The sequence below is a fragment of the Myotis myotis genome, unplaced genomic scaffold, assembly GCF_014108235.1.
Source record: "Myotis myotis isolate mMyoMyo1 unplaced genomic scaffold, mMyoMyo1.p scaffold_m19_p_11, whole genome shotgun sequence".
Classification (NCBI taxonomy): domain Eukaryota; kingdom Metazoa; phylum Chordata; class Mammalia; order Chiroptera; family Vespertilionidae; genus Myotis; species Myotis myotis.
Window position 1 is genome coordinate 50,711,578 of NW_023416315.1, and position 19,131 is coordinate 50,730,708.

General features: G+C 42.1%; 1 protein-coding gene across 7 annotated transcripts in view; it reads left to right on the top strand.

Moving 5' to 3' along the window:
* TPK1 (thiamin pyrophosphokinase 1) overlaps positions 1-19,131 on the top strand; it is a 292,735-nt gene that overhangs the window by 171,181 nt on the left and 102,423 nt on the right. For all 7 annotated transcript variants that reach the window (XM_036328434.1, XM_036328436.1, XM_036328440.1 and 4 more), the window contains one exon: positions 1,278-1,424. In XM_036328434.1, the coding sequence (XP_036184327.1) occupies positions 1,278-1,424 (147 nt within the window). The remainder of the gene's footprint in view (positions 1-1,277; positions 1,425-19,131) is intronic.

Consider the following 19,131-nt stretch of genomic DNA (forward strand, 5'->3'; position numbering starts at 1 on the left):
AACTCTATTAATTGTCCATTATAATCCACTATTTACATGTGAACTTAAAAATGAGGTACAGCCCTAGCTGGCTTGGCTCAGTGGATAGAGCATCAGCCTGCGGACTGAAGGGTCCCGGGTTCGATTCCGGCCAAGGTCACATGCCTAGATTGCGGGCTCGATCCCCAGTAGGGGGTGTGCAGGAGGCAGCCAATCAATGATTCTCTCTCATCGTTGATGTTTCTTCCTCTCTCTCCTTCTCTCTTCCTCTGTGAAATCAATAAATAAATATATTAAAAAAAAATGAGGTACAGAGGTTTAGGCACCTTGCTAGGTTCAGTTGAGAGACAGTACAGGTCCTCAAGATACTTGAATTCTAGTGGGGTGACAACCTGTAAAGCAGGCTCAGTGTCCATTGCTGGGCGTTACTAAATAAGTGCCCACAGGTGTGCTCTGGGAGTGCATGGGAGATGCACCAGCTGCAAAATCAGGAAAGATTGCAAATAGGAGGAACACATGGACAGAGTTTTAAAGGAAGAGTTGGCTGGTTGGCCAGGTGAATAGGCAGGTAGGAAAAATGTAAAATTTGTACTTGAAAGAGTTGGTCTTGAAATCTGACTCTGCCACTTACCAATTCTGTGACCTTGAACAAGTAACTTAATTCCTTCACCTAAACAGCAGAAATGATATCTATCATTCTTTATGGCTTATCTGATAAACATGTAATATCAGGAGCCCTATTAAGGTGTTTGATGCTATTTAGTTATTTAAAACTAGAGGCCTGGTGCACGGGATTCATGCACTGGTGGGGAACGTGGCCTGTGGGGATCAGCCCCCTGTGGGAGCACTGCTCATTCTGGTCAGCTGAGCAGCGCTCCCACTGTGGGAGCACACTGACCACCAGGAGGCAGCTTCTGTGTTGTGAGTCTACCCCCTGATGGTCAGTGCATGTCATAGGGACTGTTCGAGCAGTGATTCTGGTGATTTCACCATTTGGTCGCTAGGCATTTTTTTTTTAATATATTTTATTGATGTTTTACAGAGAGGAAGGGAGAGAGATAGAGAGTTAGAAACATCGATGAGAGAGAAACATCGATCAGCTTCCTCCTGCACACTCCCCAGTGGGGATGTGCCTGCAACCAAGGTACATGCCCTTGACCGGAATCGAACCTGTGACTCTTGAGTCCGCAGGCCCACGTTCCATCCACTGAGCCAAACCGGTTAGGGTAAGGTCGCTAGGCTTTTATTACATAGGATTCTTTAACTATGTGACTCCAGTTTTGCTTTGCCTTCCTCAGGTCAATGTGATTGTGACAATGGGAGGACTTGCTGGGCGTTTTGACCAGATCATGGCGTCCGTGAGCACCTTGTTCCAAGCGACTCGCATCACTCCTTTGCCAATTATAATCATCCAAGAGGAATCTCTCATCTACCTGCTCCAACCAGTAAGTGCAGAATAACTATATTGTCAGTAATTTGCTTCCACTACACTTGTACCATTTGAGTAGACCAGGAGAAAACATCAGCCCCATGTGTGTTCTTGAGCCATTAGTGAACCTGACCATGTTTGCTTACTTGTGCTACTTTAGTCTGTTGCCTCTGGTCACTGAACAGGAAAAATGTAGGGGAGAAGCCTCAAAGTTTTCATTCTGTTGTACCCAGAAAAAAAAATCCTGTAACTTTTAATCAAATTGACTAAGAATTAAATTTAATACTTTTGCATTTTGAGCAGCTGAATATGAGGAAAATCTCAGAGGAAGAACAAAGCTTGGCAAATATTTTAAATGGAATTCTCATATATTTGCAGTGTTGTCATTATAATTGGAAACTGGGGTTGATTTTGTTAAGCATTTAAAAAAATCTTTAACTTTTACTGTTCTTAGGTTGCCTTTTTATTAATTTCACTGCCTATGAATAAATTTCTAATGATGATGTCATTCATTTCCAATCATAAATATTGAGGAAATTTTTATTAATGTAGTGCTTAGAGCAGGCTTCTTAGTAAATGAGATTATATAAGGTTGATTAGTGGATTTTAGTTTGAAAAATAATCATGTGGTAACATTTTTTTTAAAGACAGTAGACTTTTTATTTTTTACCTCTTATTGTAATGAACTACTTACGGTTTTGCTTCTGCTCCATCTGCAGTCATTACCTACAATTTGTTTGGTTAATATAATGGGTGTAATGTATGCTCACCGTTGAGCAGCCACATTTGCATTTTTTCTGGTTCTTTGCATTGTCTGGAACTGTTGCTTTCTGGAACACTTCTGAGATGTGGAAGGTGAGCTGAGGATTCAGTTTCAAATTCTACTGTTCACTTATGTAGTCAAAAGTTATGTCTGCTTCTGCCTGTCGCACTGCTAGGCAGTTGAGGATTAAGAAAAAAAAAAAAAAAATGACATAGCATCTTTGCTCTCCAGTCCATGTTCAGTGAAGCAGACACTTATAAAATCCTATCTAATAAAAGAGAAACATGGTAATTGGCGTACGACCGCTACCCTTCCCATTGGCTAATCAGGGCAATATGCAAATTAACTGCCAGCCAAGATGGCGGCCAGCAGCCAGGCAGCTTGAAACTAACATGAGGCTTGCTTGCTTCAGTGACAGAGGACTCCAACGTTCCCCGCCTGCCGCTGCAGGCCTCTGAGCTGCAACTCTAAGCAACTATGTTACAAATATAGAAGCTAAACAAAACCCCAGAAACCTGCTTTAGTCCGTAGGGCTTCAGCCAATAGGATTGCAACATTGTTTCAAATACAGAAGGTAAGCAAAGGCCAGAAACCTGCTTTCAGCAGCAGAGGCCTAAGAGATGGAGCCAAGCCTCAAAGCTAAAGCTGGCCCAGAATAAAAAAAGAAAAAGAAAAAAAGGAGCCGTTGGGAGCTTCAGTCACCCGCCAGCCTGAAAACAACCCTCAGCCCCTCACCCAGACTGGCCAGGCACCCAAGTGGGGACCCCCACCCTGAAGGGTGTGTGACCAGCTGCAAACAGCCATCATCCCCTCACCCAGGCTAGCCAGGTACCCCAGTGGGGACCCCCACCCTGATCCAGGCGGTGCCCCAACCCCCACCCCACGGGTCCTGCTCTGTGTGTGATGGGGTAGAGCCATAACCTCCCCATCGGCCCTGCCCTGAGTGTGACAGTGGCGGCGCCCCAACCCCCTGATTGGCCCTGCTCTGTGTGTGACAGGGGGCAGTGCCCCAACTCCCCTATCGGCCCTACTCTGTGAGTGACAGGGGGGAGCTCCCCAACCCCCTGATGGGCCCTGCTCTGTGCGTGACAGGGTATGGAGCCCCAACCCCCCTGATGGGCCCTGCTCTGTGCGTGACAGGGGGCAGTGCCCCAACCCCCGATGGGCCCTGCTCTGTGCGTGACAGGGGGCAGCGCCCCAACCCCGATTGGCCCTGCTCTGTGCGTGACGGGGTGGTGCCGCAACCTCCCCATCAACCCTGCCTTGAGTGTGACGGGGCGGTGCCCCAACCCCCCAATCGGCCCTACCCTGAGCTTGACTGAGGGTGGCATCGCAACCTCCCAATCCGCCCTGCTCTGTGTATGACGGGGGCGGCGCCCCAACTCCCCAATCGGCCCTGCTCTGAGCCCAACCAGGGGCTGCACCTAGGGATTGGGCCTGCCCTCTGCCACCCGGGAGCAGGCCTAAGCCAGAGGTCGTTATCTCCTGAGGGGTCCCACCAGACTGCGAGAGGGCACAGGCCAGGCTGAGGGGACCCCCCCCCCCCGCGCCCCCAAGTGCACAAATTTTTGTGCACCGGGCCTCTAGTCTATAATAATAAAAGTGTAATATGCTAATTAGACAGGACATCCTTCCCGATTACCTTCTTGTGGAAGCCGGGGCTGCGAAGGAAGCCCGGGTCCTGGGTGCCTGCTGGCAGCCAGAGGGAAGTCCAGGTCCCTGGTGCCAGAGGGAAGCTGGTGACGGCAGCTGGGGGAAGGAAGGCCTACTCTTGCATGAATTTTGTGCATCAGGCCTCTAGTATAAATATAAAGCAAGATTAAAACATTGCTCCATAAAGATGATGAAAGATTATATAACTTGTCAAGAGTGTGGTAAGGAAAGGCTTCACAGAAGCACTCACTCAACTTTTATTTGCTCCATTTATGTAACAAATATTTATTGAGCACCTGCTACATGCCAGGCACTTCTCCAGGAATACAGCAGCCACCTACACAGAGCCCCTTTATTTCATGGAATGTACATTCTGTTGAGCTCACATTGCATTAAATATTTAAGGATGAGTAAATAGTTGCTATAGGAGATGATGGCAAAGTGATTCAAGCCAGTGGCACCACATGTGTTTAAAGGCCCACCTGGCCCTGCCCTGTGTCACCTTCAGTGGAAACACAATTGCATATAGTCTATGATATTTTTTTTTTAAATATTTTATTGATTTTTCACAGAGAGGAAGGGAGAGAAATAGAGAGTCAGAAACATCGATGAGAGAGAAACATCGATCAGCCGCCTCCTGCACATCTCCCAGTGGGGATGTGCCCGCAACCCAGGTACATGCCCTTGATCGGAATCGAACCTGGGACCTTTCAGTCCGCAGACCAATGCTCTATCCACTGAGCCAAACCGGTTTCGGCATATGATATTTTTAAGCAGCTTTAATCTCCACAATATTATTTTTAATTAAGCTAAATCTTGGATAAACTTAAGGATATATCCTGCCTTGTTACCTTACCCCTAAATTAAACCAAAATAACTCTGAGTTCTCTTCAACTCTAACAAAATCTTTAAATAGATTCAATGAGATTATCATTGAGTTTTGCTAAAATACTTCAAAAGTGGGAAGATTCAATATAAATGTTAATTATTATGAGTATTGTTTTTGAGGACAGTGTCTTCTAGAATTGGTTCTATAATTACAGGTTGTCTGAAATCGAAGGTAATAGCAGGAGGAGTGAGACATCTTCTGGGGACTGTTTGTCTGATAAACACTTTAGTGCTGTGTCTTAAGAGGCTGGGATAGCCGTAGACCATGAGGCTGATAGGTACTTCTCTTGATCTTTCTTAAAAAAGCCTCCCTATCTTCAAATCATCTGAGTGTCCACACATGAGACTCCCATGAAACTGTGTTGTATAAATAAGTAGTCTTCCTTCATTCATTATGGTTACAGTTGTAGTCATTTGGGACTGACCTGATGTCTAGGTGCAGTTCACTTAAAATTGTTTAGGTTATTCTAGCCTGAAGAATTTCATCTCCATTCTCTCTTCAGTCCCCTTTCTGTGGCTTATTTTTGTTAATTACAAATTGGATTTTAAAACAAGGAAACAATAGTGTAGTTTCAGATCTGTATAAATTTGATAAAATGTTTAGACTTTTTCAGTTGATTGGCTTTTTGGTATATAATATCTTTTATATTGTGTTTTGGTATGTTTCATTACTATGGATCAAATATCATTATGAGTGAAAACCTCAGTAGTTAGCATTTACTTTGAAGGAATGTTTAATCTGCCATTTTAAATAGAAAATTAAAACTTAGAATGCATTATAAATCCTCCCTGAAAAGTAAGCATCTCCCCCTTAATTCCAAAAATGTGTTCTTAAGAATCATGGCCTTTCATGCACAGGAGATTTTATGAGGTTGGAGAGAGACAGTGCAGACACGAAGCTCCCTGAGGTTAGTTACCAGGCAGGCCTATTCCCTGCGAGGACTGTTGGGCGCTCAGAGTCATGTCTGTCTTGCTAACCATGCGGAGTGTGAATGGCTCTCATTTTCTGGTCTCTCCTTCTACAGATACATTAGCTTCTGTACACTAAGCATAAATTATCTTTTATTGGCAAGTTTTATGGCAGTCAGTAATAGGATTTATGGCCAAGAAATGAGATGTCCAGGAGTTAATCAGGCGTGTCTTTTACATGATCCTAAACCTTGCTCAGTGACTGTGATTCAGGATTTCAGAATCTGATGTAGGAGAATGGTGTTACTGAGCAAACTTCTGTCAGTTTTTATCTCACTTGAACAAACTTCTAAATATGTTGTAAATATTTCTTCATGGTGTTCTTAGTCTTGTTACTACAATTGCTTTTGCCTCTCATGAGATCAATTCATTACTATATAGGTTTCTGATATTTTATGCATTGTACATATGTAATGTTGGTAATGAATATGATAGAAATGTGTGAGTAGTCTATTAGAAAGAAACTAAATTTCATAATGCACATTTGGCATGGATGATGATTTCTGCTGATAATGGAAGATTTGGGTCTGTCTACCCATATGTCCACACGTCCAAAATGTCATAGGTGGGACCAGAGAAGTGGATCTCAGAGTGGGTTGGAGTGAAAGGATAGGAAGTTCCCAATTCTAAACCATATCAATAATCTTATCACCATTTAGTGCCTAGTGATAATTCCTTTCTTTGGAGCAGCCATTATTATTTCTTTTGTTCCCTGTATGTTCTCATATATTTTGTTGTTGTTGCTTGACCTTTTAGAATCTGTGGTGTAAATAGTGTAAAAACTTGGAGATCATTTTATAGAGGAGCAATTGTATGGACTTAAAAGTAAAGTGCTTTGTCCAAGGTTATACATCAGGGGTCCTCAAACTTTTTAAACAGGGGGCCAGTTCACTGTCCCTCAGACCGTTGGAGGGCCAGACTATAGTTAAAAAAAAAAACTATGAACAAATTCCTATGCACACTGCACATATCTTATTTTGAAGTAAAAAAACAAAACGGGAACAAATACAATATTTGTATTTGCATGTGGCCTGCGGGCCGTAGTTCGAGGACCCCTGTTATACATAGTATTTCTTTGAAAGAAAATTTGTGCTGAAATTGAAGTATATCTCATGCAGTGAGAGTCTGAACAAAGGATCACTATGCATTCTATATCTACAAATGGCCTATCATACTGAGCTAACAACCTCCCCGTACCTTCAATAAATAAGTAAACTTACATGTAAGTATGGGCATGAAGAAGAAGAAATGAATTTTGTTAGGATGTATGCTTGAATGTCTCCATTGGAGGAACCCATTGGGAGGAGTCAATATAATGACCAGGATTTTGGATTAGGCCGCTGGGTGCTGTCCTTTGAGATAGAGAATGTGAGAAGAACAGGTCAAAATTGGAAAATGGGCAGCTGACTTTGGGATATAAGGAGGTTAATCTGTCTTTGTTTTATTTGTTTTAAAATTGATTTAAGAGTGAAAGAGAGACAGAGACATCAAGACATCATTTTGTTGTCCCACTTATTCATGCATTCATTGGTTAATTCTTGTATGTGCCCTGACCAGGGATTGAACCCACAACTTTGGTGTATCAGGATGATGCTCCAACCAACTGAGCTACCCAGCCAAGACCAGGTTACTCTATCATTGGAACTGAGTAGAATTGCCTAAAAGAAGATAAATACACATATTGGGTCCCAGGTTGGGAATCAGAAGCTGTGACATCCTCCCTTATTTCCCAGTTGGCAGTGCTGTCTTCCTCATTTGCTGGAAGCTCATTTGGGGGAGCCATAGCTTTTATTTATTTTTTTTTTTTTTAAGTTTTTCTTTTTTTACTATTTTTTTAAATTTTGTTTTATTGCTTAAAATATTACAAAAAGTGGTACATATGTCTTCTTTTTTTACCCCCTTGACCTTCCCCTGGCCTCCCCTACCCCCAGTGTCTTGTGTCCATTGGTTATGCTTATATGCATGCATACAAGTCCTTTGGTTGATCTCTTACCCCGCGCCCCCCCAACCTTCCCTGGCCTTCCTGCTGTAGCTTGATAGTCTGTTTGATTCTGCTCTGCCTCTTTATCTATTTTTGCTCATCATTTATAATGGTCTTTATTATCCATAAATGAGTGAGATCATGTGGTATTTTTCTTTCATTGACTGGCTTATTTCACTTAGCATAATGCTCTCCAGTTCCATCCATACTGTTGCAAATGGTTAAGAGTTCCTTCTTTTTTACAGCAGCATAGTATTCCATCGTGTAGATGTACCACAATTTTCTATTCCATTAATCTGTTGATGGGCACTTAGGTTGTTTCAAAATCTTAGCTATGGTAAATTGTGCTGCTATGAACATAGGGATGCATATATCCTTTCTGATTGGTGTTTCTGGTTTCTTGGGATATATTCCTAGAAGTGGGATCACTGGGTCAAATGGGAGTTCCATTTCTTAACTTTTTGAGGAGACTCCATACTGTCTTCCATAGTGGCTGCACCAGTCTGCATTCCCACCAGCAGTGCACGAGTGTTCCTTTTTCTCCGCATCCTCTCCAGCACTTGTCATTTGTTGATTTGTTGATGATAGCCATTCTGACAGGTGTGAGATGGTACCTCATTGTTGTTTTGATTTGCATTTCTCGGATGATTAGTGACTTTGAGCATGTTTTTATATGTCTCTTGGCTTTCTGAATGTCCTCTTTTGAAAAGTGTCTATTTAGGTCCTTTGCCCATTTTTGATTGGATTGTTTATCTTCCTTTTGTTAAGTTGTATGAGTTCCCTATAAACGTTGGAGATTAAACCCTTATTGGTGATAACATTGGCAAATATGTTCTCCCATGCAGAGAAGAACAAAGTAGGTGATATCTCAATACCAGATATCAAGCTGTATTACACAGCCACTGTTCTCAAAACTGCCTGGTACTGGCACAAGAACAGACATATAGATCAATGGAATAGAACAGAGAACCCAGAAATCGACCCTAACCAATATGCTCAATTAATATTTGACAAAGGAGGCAAGAACATACAATGGCGTCAAGACAGTCTCTTCAGTAAATGGTGTTGGGAAAATTGGACAGATACATGCAAAAAAAATGAAACTAGACCACCAACTTACACCATACACAAAAATAAACTCAAAACAGATAAAGGACTTAAATGTAAGACAGGAAACCATAAAAATACTAGAGGAATCCAAAGGCAACAAAATCTCAGACCTATGCCGAAGCAATTTCTTCACCAATACAGCTCCTAGGGCATTGGAAACTAAAGAGAAAATAAACAAATGGGACTGCATCAAAATAAAAAGCTTCTGCACAGCAAAAGAAACCATCAACAAAACAACAAGAAAGCCCACTGCATGGGAGAACATTATTTGCCAAATGTTATCACTGATAAGGGTTTAATCTCCAACATTTATAGGGGAGCCATAGCTTTTAGTGGCTGGTAGTGTGTTAGCTCTCTTGAGCAAATGAACTAAGATGGTGGTGGCAGGGTTTAAAGCAATCTGGCTATAATGAAGTCTCAAGGGGAAAGAAGTGAAATGACAGCCCTGATACCTGTCACTCACCCACACAGCATACAAGCTTTTTGACCTTAAAGAAATATTTCTCTGGGGGAGGTTTATAGAAAGATGCCATCAGCAAAAACCTGTGGTGATCACTCAGTGACTCCAAAGCAGCCAGAGAGGAAATATCAAATTCAGCCTGCATGCAAACTGTTTAAAAACTTATTTGAACATTGGCCTTTCATTTTCAACCATGAGTGACTGAGAATCCGTTTTAGAGATTTGAAGCAATCCATAAGAGGGCTGTGTGCAGGTACGACAGTAGAAAAGATCGCATCAGCGTTTATCTGAGCTCTGTCATCATAATTTATCATAATCCAATTCTAGCAAAAGTCATGGAATATTGGATGCCAGGTGTCATCTTTTCCTTGATCCCCCTCCCACAGTCCTCTGGCAAGGACACAAGCACACTGTCTTCTGTATACTTAGTTCAATTGAGCATTGCTCAGGCATCTTTTTTATTGAAACCAAAGGTTGCCAATGCTGTATCAATGAGCTGTGAAGTGATTTGAGTGTCACCAGCAGGGAAATGAGATGAGCTTCTGGGAAGAAGATAAACACAATGCAAATTTCTGTATGAAGAGCTTCCTATAGCTATGGCTGTGCTACTTCTCATCCAATTAAGGACACTTCCCCCTGCCCCTCCGCCCCCCTGCCCGCCCCCCCTTGTTTGGGAGCTGTTTGTTTATTCCAAAAGAGATCAAAACGGAAAGGGAAGAAAAAGTAGAAAATTTATATAAAGTTAAGCTAGTAGGGCTGAAATTCGAGGGCACCTATTCAAACTATATATCCACCCTGGGTATTTTGAAGCTTTTCCAAGGAACAGTATAAGCTTCCTCACCCTCATATACACACTTGTACAACACATGTAACATGCATGTGCACACACACACCAAGAATCTCACCTCTTCTAAGCCAATCTTAATGACAGGAAGGAAAGTAAGTATTCTGGTCTCTCAAGTCTTTGAGGGAGGATATGTTTTGAAAACCCCTCTCTTATATACCGTATTTTTCCGTGTATAAGATGCCCCCATGTATAAGATGCTCCCTACTTTTCCAACCCAAAATTAAGAAATCAACATTTTAAACATTTCGCTGGTTTTCCTCTTAAGGCCTTATTCTTTTTTGGCATTTTAAGGAGTTGTTCTTCCTGTTTTCTCCACTGTCTGATCATACACTCAGTGGGAGGAGATCCAAATTGTCTCTCTGCAGCTCTATTCCCATGCTCTCTTGCATAGCTGATTACATATGGTTTGAATTTTGCAGAGTAAGACAATTGCTTACTGGTATTTATCTTTTTATTTTTTGACATCTTTATGGGCTCAGAACGCTCTGGTCTCTGTTGCATCTGTGCACACTCCACCTCCAATTATAGCATCAGCTGACGTCAGTAACAGTAAGGCTGGTGATTGGAGGAAGCCTGTTTGACAAGGTATGGGCCGCAACTGCACCTGCATGGCTCACACCTCAGCTGACTTCCATGTATAAGATGCCCTTGATTTTCAGTCTAACGATTTTAGGAAAAAATAGCATCTTACACATGGAAAAATATGGTAGCTGTCTTTTAAGAGCTCCACTTTGTTTTTCATAACTTTGTCATGATTAGCATGAAGATATTTGACTTAATGCATATGAAGTTAGTTAACAATGAAATTTATAAAAGTGCATCTGAGTCAGGAGCAAAATTAACAAAGCAGAGTATAATCAAGATAATCGGGAGAGAGAGAGAGAGAGAGAGAGAGAGAGAGAGAGAGAGAGAGAGAGAGAGAGAGAGGGGGAGGGAGGGAGAGAGATTGCTCTGGTATTATATTGTCTTCTGAAGCAAACTGAGATACTTCTGATATGATGTCAAGTACATAGGATAACCCAAATGTCAAAGATACTGAATGTTAATACACAGCTGAAATCTCTCGAGAGCCTGTATGAATTATAAAATGGCTTATGTACCTGAAAGGCTAGAAAATGACCAAAAACAATATTGTTAGAGTTCTACAACACCTTTGGTTTATGAAGTACCTCATCATCGACTCATCTGATTCTCAGCAGCTGTGTTAAACAAGTGGTCAGGTACATTGCTCCTATTTCTCAGATGAGGAGATTATGCATAGAACCACGTTGTAGGTGCATGCTAAATTCATGAGCAATCTGGGAATTTTCCCAGTCCTACTCCTGTGCCTTTGGCTTTATAGCTGTCACTTAGAATCTACACTTATTCTCTAAATGTCACTAGACCTTATGGGGAGGGCTCAAAAAGAAAGGAAAAGTTACCAGGTGCAGGTGTGTTCTGTGCACCCGGGTATGATTCATAGCTATTTTTTCCTTCCTAGCCAACTTTTTTATTAGGAAAAGTGTTATATATACAGAGAATTTAGAAGAATAGTATAATGAACAACATAGTCCAACCATTTTTAATATTTTAACATTTTATCATGCAGGTGTAGATGTATTTTTGTACGTAACAATTTGGCAGTAAATTTCAGATGGCACATTATGTTATCCTAAATACTTCAACATGGGAAGTGTATTTAGAAAGCAAGTCCCAGGTAATGGATGTGCTTATTGCTACTGTGGTGGCATTGCTTCTGTACATTTTCAGTAAACAGAACTAAGAAACAAAAAGGTGTGTTTGTGTGTGTGTGTGTATGTGTGTATGTGATGAGTTCATATTAATATTTTGAATTCCTTTTTAATATAGTTTTTGAAATGTTAATCTTTTTTAGTTTTACCCTTCCCTCAAACCCTGATTTGAAATAACTTATTTTATACCATAATATATAGTAACTAGTTTCAAAATTGTAATACCCATATTACTACGAATAGAAAATCTACTGAATGAAATTTAAAGTTATTTGCAAGTTTTGTCTTTAAATTTTATCCCAATCATAGTATTGTATCTAAAATTTGTCATTTGAAATATGAAATTTTGTTCTTTCTCTTGTTATGCTACTAATTTAACTATTAGGTTCATTTTTTTGCAGTTTATTTAAAGAAAGACTATTTTTTAATTATTATTTTGAAATATTTTTAAATACTGCATAGTTCAATAGGCAAAGCTTGATTGAAAAAAGATATCCTCAGGAGAGGTCTTGCTTCCATTCCTCTTCCCCTCATCACCACCACTCTCTTTCAGAAGCTTTCTGATTCTTGTAAAAAATAAAGTAAAAACAGCAAATATATACATAGTTTCTTGTTTCCCTTTTTAAAATGTGAATTTAGCATACTATATACATCTGTTTCTACCTTTCACTTAATATATTTTGGAGATCACTCTATATTCAATAATAGAGATCACCCTCATTTAGTGGCTGCTTAGTACACTATTATGTGGATGTACCTAAATTTAATTCACTCGTGTGGCTTTTTGAAAGAACATACAGCAATTTCAAACTAGGTGGTTCTTCCAGTGGCCATGTCTATTTTGCAAATAGTCCTCACATGATTCTATACGACTTCCCATTAGAGACATATTTTACTCTCAACACCCCTAATGAAGAAGAGGCCATAGGACCCAATTCTTAAGATTAGTAAATTGGGTCTTAAAAAGACGAATTGACTTGTCAAGGTTATTCTACCAGTTAACAGTAAAGCCTCATACCACATTCATATCAGATTCACCCTTTAGCTCTCTCCATTCCATGCCCAGTTACATGACATGATTCATTAGCTAGCTTGGTATGATGCCATTCCATGTAGAAGCAACCATTTTAAATGGACAACTCATTAAGGAAGCATAAATTATAAAGACCATATAGTTCTTCTATAACAGAGAATTAGGCTTCACTGCCACCTTGTGTAGTGTGTAGATAAGTTTTTAAAAAGAAATGAATGGACACAATCAGTTTTCTTACCAAGGAGGAAGAATATTCTATTATAGTTGAGATAGTAATGGTAATGAACCAGTCTTTCTTTTTTGGAAAAAGCTACATTGATAGAGGAGCCTCAAAATTGATTAATTGTGTACACATTGACCTTTCCAATTGTCTGATAATAGGAAGCCAATTTCACTCCTAACCAGAAGCCCTCAAGGTAAAAGAGTATGGAACATTGGTCTTTTTTATCAGGAGAGTTTAATGTACAAGACTGCTCAAGGGACAATGGAGGAGGATTTATTTTTCTCCTGGGTGAAGCTAGCCTATTAAGAAGTGGGCTCCTTTTGAAATTTTGATAATAGTAATTGAAAAGCTATGAATAGAGCTTAATATATTTTTCTGAGCATATTTCACACTCTAAAGTATCTCCGGGAGCAGAGCAAGCCCTATGAAAATTAAAAGACTTGGACAACTTTTTTTTCATGCTTTTATTCAATCAACATATTATTAGGGATTTATTTATATCAGGTATTTTGCTAGATTGAAGATCTATAAGTTACTCTCAAAGAGCTAAGAGTACCTTCACTAAATTAATCATTATTTCACATAAGATAAAGTGAGTTCAATATCACAAATACATAATATGATGGAAGCCCAGAGAGGTGGCAGAGCATATCATTTACTATGGACAGGTACAGGAAGAACATGAGGTCATGTCTGAGCTGGGTCTCAAAAGTCTGCAGAGGAGTAGAGGTTAAAGGGTGAAGAGGTCAGAAGATCTCTAGAAAGGACACCGTGAGTAAAGGTGTGCTGTGAGAAACTGCCCAGTACTTTAGGGAGAACTGTAGAAAGCCCATTGTTTCTGGGGGAGGAAAAAAAATGATATGGCGATAGATGAAGATGACAGAGGGTAAGTGGAGAAGAAATTAAAGATCACCTCCTATGCCATGTGAAGGCATGGGGATTTTCATCCTTTGGAGTTAAATGATTTGTAACTCTTTGGGGTCATGAGCCTGTTTGAGAATCTGAAGAAAAATATGAACTTTCTCTCCAAAAAATGTATATTTATACAGACATTAAATTTTAAAAATATAATTGAAGAGTTTATAGAACCTGATCCTCTTCATAGAGTTCACTTGGAAACAATTGCTTCAAATACTTATGTGCCTCCTTATCTCACCAGTGAGCATGGGAAGGGTTTAGTTATATTCATGGGTAGGACTTTCACTTTGAGTTATTAACAGATTATCAAATGGCGGGTAGCCAAGTTCTTCAATAATAATGAAAATATTCCTAGTGGCTAATACTGAGCCTCACCATGGCCCCGGTCCTATTCCTGTTTCTTTTATTTTTGTTTATTTGTTAACTTGTATAACAACCTCACAACAACTCTATAAAAAGGTAATTATTATTCTCCTTGTTTCTCATCTGAGAAAACTGAAGCTCCAGGTCTTATTTACAGTTAGAAGGATGCAGGAATGAGAGGTATCCACACATGTAAGATCTGTGCTCCTTAATGACTATATTACTCTCTCCTTGAGAGAAAACAGAAATGAGAGTATATGTATATATATATATGTATATATATATATAGAGAGAGAGAGAGAGAGAGAGAGAGAGAGAGAGAGAGAGAGAGACAGAGAGGGGCCGTCACATCCAGAACAATCTAACGGACGACCGAACGGGCTGAGTGGGGCGACAAGGCCGGCAGGGGGGTTAGTGAGAGACAACCAAATGACTGAGCAGCAGGCTGCATGGGGCGACCAGGCCAGCAGGGGAGTTAGTGAGGGACGACTGGACACTAGGCTGCATGGGGCGACCAGGCTGGCAGGGGGGTCAGTTATGGGCAATCAGGTCGACAGGCAGAGGCGGTTAGGGCCGATCAGGCAGGCAGGTGAGCAGTTAGGAGCCAGCGGTCCTGGATTGTAAGAGGGATGTCCAACTGCCCAGGATTGGGCCTAAACCAGTAGTTGGACTTCCCCCAAGGGGTCCTGGATTGGAGAGGGTGCAGTCTGGGCTGAGGGGACCCGCAGCCCATGCATGAATTTAGTGCACCAGGCCTCTAGTTTTCAATGATAAAAACCGAGACTGATTGACTGTAGATACAACTCAGTATGCAGGCCTTATATTCTGTTCTTGAACTGACATCTGAGATATAAAGGTTTCTGCCCTTGCAAGCACCGATTCATTGCAGCCATGTTCATAAACCGTTTTTGAGTAGTGTTAATTATGGCTGCAAGATTATTAGCAGCAACACTTAATACTGCATATCACCCAGAAGGCTGCCATACAGCATTTCATTTCTAAAACCAAATAGTGCATAATTCTTTGAAATCGTTTTGCCTTTAACATACACTTCATTTAAAACAAATTTATGAACCAAATTTTAACCTACTACTTAGCATAAAAATATTGATGTACACCATTTAAAAATAAGCTAATGCTACAAAAATCATTTTCCATTCCTTTTATCTACAATGCTTTTTTACCTGAAACCTGTATTGGTATCTACAATAGAAGCTTATTACACCAAGTTTCTTTTGGAGAGGAGATGTACTCAAAGACAGGAAAACACTCAGAACCATTAGACAAGAAACTAGAAGGAGCCCTTATATCATAGTTAATTACAGAACAGAATGTTAATGAGCAAGTGTATGAAGAAGCAATGTCGTGTGTGTTCTGCTGTGGTTTTTTAGGTCTGAAAATTTTAAGTTATTCTGCACAGACTTAGGTGGTGCTTCTGGCTGGGCCTGGAGGTTGAGTCTTGACTGTAGTGTCTAAGGACTATGAACTGTCTCTCTTGGAGGCTCTCTGAGTCGCAGTTTCTTCATCTGCAACAGAAGCGGGAATGCACATGATTTGCATGAAATTAAACTAAGGTCAGGTATATGAAATTAATTTTTTTTTTGTTTGGCTTCTTTCCTTCGGGCTTCAAGTGGAAAGGGTTGAATTAATCATAGTCCTTATTTCATGGCACATTATCATCACTGGTAAGTTTTGTTTCATTATTTGATTTGGGTCCATTTAGTCAAGCCCCATTCCCCTCTAGGATTCCCTTTTCATCACATGAGAAGCCATCCTAATAGAGCATAATTTATTTTTTGTTTGTATGTGTTTTGCAAAATTCTATATAATAAAAGCCTAGGTGGCATCATGCCCTTGCTCAATGCCACCACAAGATGGTTGCGTGCACAGTGGAGGTGGGGCCCAGTGGCTGCTCCGCATGGTGAGGCCTAGGGATCCCATGGATCTGCATGGCGTAGAGGAGGCCAGTCCCAGCATCTCCGCTGCCTAGCGTGGAGGAGGTGGGTTCCGGCGGAGGAGGTGGGTTGTGGTAGGGGAGGGCAGTTGTAGGTGATCAGGCAGCAGGGGAGGGCAGTTAGGCATCAATCAGGCCGGCAGGGGAGTGGTTAGGGGGTGATCGGGCTGGCAGGCAGAAACTGTTAGGGGCAACCAGGCAGGCAGGCGAATGGTTAGGAGCCAGTGGTCCTGGATTGTAAGAAGGATGTCCGACTGCTGGTTTAGGCCCTGCAAGATTTGACCTAAACTGGCAGTCAGACATTCGCCTGAGGGGTCCCAGATTGGAGAGGGTGCAGGCCGGGTTGAGGGACACCCCTCCCCCCCCCCCCCCGCATGAATTTCATATACAGGGCCTCTAGTATATACATATTTTCATAACCATTAAAAATATTTTTGTATATATCTCTAAAAGAAAGGACTCCTAAAAACCATAATTATAGTGCTATTATCACTTCTTAGTAAAGTTAAAAATAATTACTTAATATGATAAAATAGAGTATTTACATTTTCTCCTTTTTTAGGATGTTTTTGCATCTTAAGAATTTAGTTATATGATTAGGGATCCAAACAAGGTCCATACATTGCAATTGGTTGAATTTTGTTGTTTTAATCAGTAGGTCACCTTGTCTGTCTTGTCTCCATTTTTATTCTCTTCCCTTTTGTTCTTTCCCTTTCCTCCTCAACATTTTTATTGAAGAAACTTTGTCATCTATTCTGTGGAATTTTCATAGTCTGGGCTCATTGTATAGCATGGTGTCATTAAATACTTTATATTTTCCTATTTTGTAACTTGTACTTAAGTTTAGAGGTGTTATCAGAACAATTGGGGTAGGGACTTCTGAAATAGGTGACATTACTTCATAACACTTGGTTGTCTCTTTATTGTGATGATACAGCCATTGATGGTCATCTTTCACCTCCATGAATTCATTAGTGGTCACTAGGTGCTAACAGTAAACTGTTCGAACATTGTTATTTCATTTACTAGAGGCCCGGTGCACAAAAATTTGTGCACTCGGGGGGGGGGGGGAGGGGGCGGTCCCTCAGCCCGGCCTGTGCCCTCTCACAGTCTGGGACCCCTCGGGAGATAACGACCTGTTGGCTTAGGCCTGCTCCCGGGTGGCAGAGGGCAGGCCCAATCCCTAGGTGCAGCCCCTGGTTGGGCTCAGAGCAGGGCCGATTGGGGAGTTGGGGCGCCGCACCCTGTCATGCATAGAGCAGGGCAAATCGGAAGGTTGCAATGCCACCCTCAGTCACGCTCAGGGTAGGGCCGATTGGGGGGTTGGGGCACCGCTCCCTGTCACACTCAAGGCAGGGTCGATGGGGAGGTTGCAGCGCCACCCCCTGTCACGCAAAGAGCAGGGCCAATCAGGGGGTTGGGGCGCTGCCCCCTGTCACGCACAGAGCAGGGCCGATCAGGGGGTTGAGGAGCTCCCCCCCTGTCACTCACAGAGTAGGGCCGATAGGGGAGTTGGGGCGCCGCAGCCTGTCACACTCAGGGCAGGGCCGATCGGGAGGTTATGGCTCTACCCCGTCACACACAGAGCAGGGCCCGTGGGGGGTGGTTGGGGCGCTGCCCTCTATCACCCACAGAGCAGGGCCAATCAGGGGGTTGGGGCGCCTTCCCCTGTCATGAGCAGAGCAGGGCCGATGGGGAGGTTGTGGCCCCACCCCCTGTCACACACAGAGCTGCAGGGCGATCAGGGGGTTTGGGTGCTGCCCCCTGTCACGCTGATCCCGGTGCCGGGAGACCTCGCGGCTCCACTGATCCCGGTGCTGGGAGGCACATTACCCTTTTACTATATAGGATAGAGGCCTGGTGCACGGGTGAGGGCCAGCTGGTTTGCTCTGAAGGGTGTCCTGGATCAGGGTGGGGGTCCCCACTGGGGTGCCTGGCCAGCCTGGGTGAGGGGATGATGGCTGTTTGCAGCTGGTCACACACCCTTCAGGGTGGGGGTCCCCACTGGGGTGCCTGGCCAGTCTGGGTGAGGGGCTGAGGTCTGTTTTCAGGCTGGCGGGTGACTGAAGCTCCCAACTGCTCCTTTTTTTCTTTTTTTTCTTTTTTTATTCTGGGCCAGTTTTAGCTCTGAGGCTTGGCTCCAGCTCTTAGGCCTCCGCTGCTGAAAGCAGGTATCTGGTTTGTTTGGGTTCTATAATCGAAACACTGTTTCAACTCCAGCTCTGAGATCCCGGCTAGCTGAAAGCAGGTTTCTGGGGTTTTGTTTAGCTTCTATATTTGTAAGAATGTTTCAAACTGCAAGCTCAGAGGCCGGCATCGGCTGGCGGGGAACGTTGGAGTCCTCCGTCACTGAAGCAAGCAAGCCTCATGTTCGCTTCAAGCTGCCTGGCTGCCGGCCGCCATCTTGGCTGGCAGTTAATTTGCATATCACCCTGATTAGCCAATGGGAAGGGTAGCGGATGTATGGCTAATTACCATGTTTCTCTTTTATTAGATAGGGTTGCCTGAAAAACCTCTGAAAAGGGGAACTTCCCTCATATCAGCTGCTAGGTTTTCCTGTGAAACAGTATCTAAAGGAAGGAAGGATGCATACTTAATTCTTTTTTATTTTGTTTATTTTTTTTCCAAGGTAATGAATTGGTTCCTTAGCATTCAACACTAATTAGTTATTTTTCTTAAGCTCATGATTTTAAGCATATTTGCTATGCTTGATCAATCCATTCTACTTCTTATCTTTTTTGCTACTCAAAGTGTCCTATCTTTGGTCAGTAGGAGCATCTGTTTGGTTTCTTAATCCCTAAAGGGGATCCAGTTGTCCTTCCTAACTTTCT